Below are 1,631 nucleotides of genomic sequence, written 5' to 3'. Positions count from 1 at the left end.
ATATTTGTGAAATAGTCAAATATGTCTAATTGGATGTTCAGTTACAGAGAATTCTTCCATTCCTGTAATGTCGAAAACAATTTTTCTTGAAAGTAAATATAAAGTAAATCTTATTTTGTTTCAACATTAAATCTTTGTACTTAGTTTATTTTGCTTATCATATTGCATAACATAGTTACATGTACAAAAGGAATCACTTTCAGATGAAAAGTTAATATAGAAAGCCCCTTTATTTAACAATCTTTTTTCCCCATGCATACTCCTCATTTGTTTTGCCATTAGTCCTATGATAGCTAAGGCTAGAGACCATATTTTCATCAGTTTTATATTCTTGTAATCTTAGTATTGGAAAATAATAAATGATAATCCTTAATAATTGAGTATATAAATCCTTAATATTGGAATAAATAAGTTATCTTAAGATTTCAAAATTCACCAGGCATCATTATATTGACAGGTACACATGCTCTGTACTTTGAAATAAGGACATACAAGGATCATATGGAACTAAGGAACAATGTGACTGAGTTCATCCTCTTGGGGCTCACGCAGAGCCCTCGGGGACAGAAAGTATTATTTGTCATGTTCTTTCTAATCTACATGGTCACAATGGTAGGAAATCTCCTCATTGTTGTGACTGTGGTGGTTAGCCCAACCCTCAATGCCCCAATGTACTTCTTTCTTGGCTACTTATCATTTATGGATGCTGTTTATTCTACTACAGTTACTCCAAATATGTTTATAGACTTACTCTATGAGAAGAAAACCATTTCATTTAAAGCTTGCATTACTCAGATTTTCATAGGACACTTAGTTGGTGGTGCTGAGGTTTTACTTCTGGTGGTTATGGCCTATGACCGGTATGTGGCTATCTGCAAACCTCTGCATTACATGACCATCATGAACCAACGAGTATGTGTTCTACTATTACTGTTGGCCTGGGTTGGAGGTTTTGTGCATTCTACAGTTCAGCTTCCCTTTGTTTACAACCTTCCCTTCTGTGGACCCAATATCATAGACCACTTCATCTGCGATATGTACCCATTAATAAAACTTGCCTGCACTGACACCTATGTCATTGGTCTCATCGTGGTTGCCAATGATGGAGCAATATGTATGGTCATCTTTATTCTGTTGCTCATCTCCTATGGAGTCATTTTACATTCCCTGAAGAACCTTAGTCAGGAAGGGAGACGCAAAGCCTTATCCACCTGTGGCTCCCACATCACTGTGGTGGTCCTCTACTTTGTCCCTTGTATTTTCATGTATGTGAGACCTCCTTCCACCCTGCCCATCGACAAATCACTGAGTGTGTTTTACACTGTCATCACCCCTATGTTGAACCCTTTAATCTATACTCTAAGAAATGCAGAGATGAAAAATGCAATGAAGAAAGCCTGGATCACAAAGTGCAAATAATTTGGGAAATAAATGTAAACCTTATTTTTGGAAATAATGAACTTTCCAAGAATCTTGTGTAATTACATAATTATAAATTTCATTACATTTTGATATTCAACATCATTTATTGTGGAACTTGCCATGTACATGTTAACACATATTTTTCAAATGTCCACTTAGAACAATTTATGTATTATTTTTAGTACAATATTGCTATGATGAGACTTAAG

The 1,631-nt window shown here is 35.3% G+C and overlaps 1 protein-coding gene across 1 annotated transcript; it reads left to right on the top strand.

The window, feature by feature from the left end:
- The first annotated feature begins 498 nt into the window (after positions 1-498).
- Positions 499-1,419, top strand: LOC142446541 (olfactory receptor 4A47-like). Its single transcript, XM_075548288.1, has one exon. The coding sequence runs from the start codon at positions 502-504 to the stop codon at positions 1,417-1,419; it is 918 nt and encodes a 305-aa protein (XP_075404403.1). The 5' UTR covers positions 499-501.
- The last annotated feature ends 212 nt before the right edge of the window (positions 1,420-1,631 follow it).

Source organism: Tenrec ecaudatus, chromosome 4 (genome assembly GCF_050624435.1).
Source record: "Tenrec ecaudatus isolate mTenEca1 chromosome 4, mTenEca1.hap1, whole genome shotgun sequence".
Classification (NCBI taxonomy): domain Eukaryota; kingdom Metazoa; phylum Chordata; class Mammalia; order Afrosoricida; family Tenrecidae; genus Tenrec; species Tenrec ecaudatus.
Note: the sequence above shows the minus strand (reverse complement) of the source record. Positions and strands in the feature narration are given on the sequence as shown.

Bases quoted from the DNA above. Each gene is read 5' to 3' on its own strand.
- LOC142446541 (XM_075548288.1), top strand. From the start codon at position 502: ATGGAACTAAGGAACAATGTGACTGAGTTCATCCTCTTGGGGCTCACG.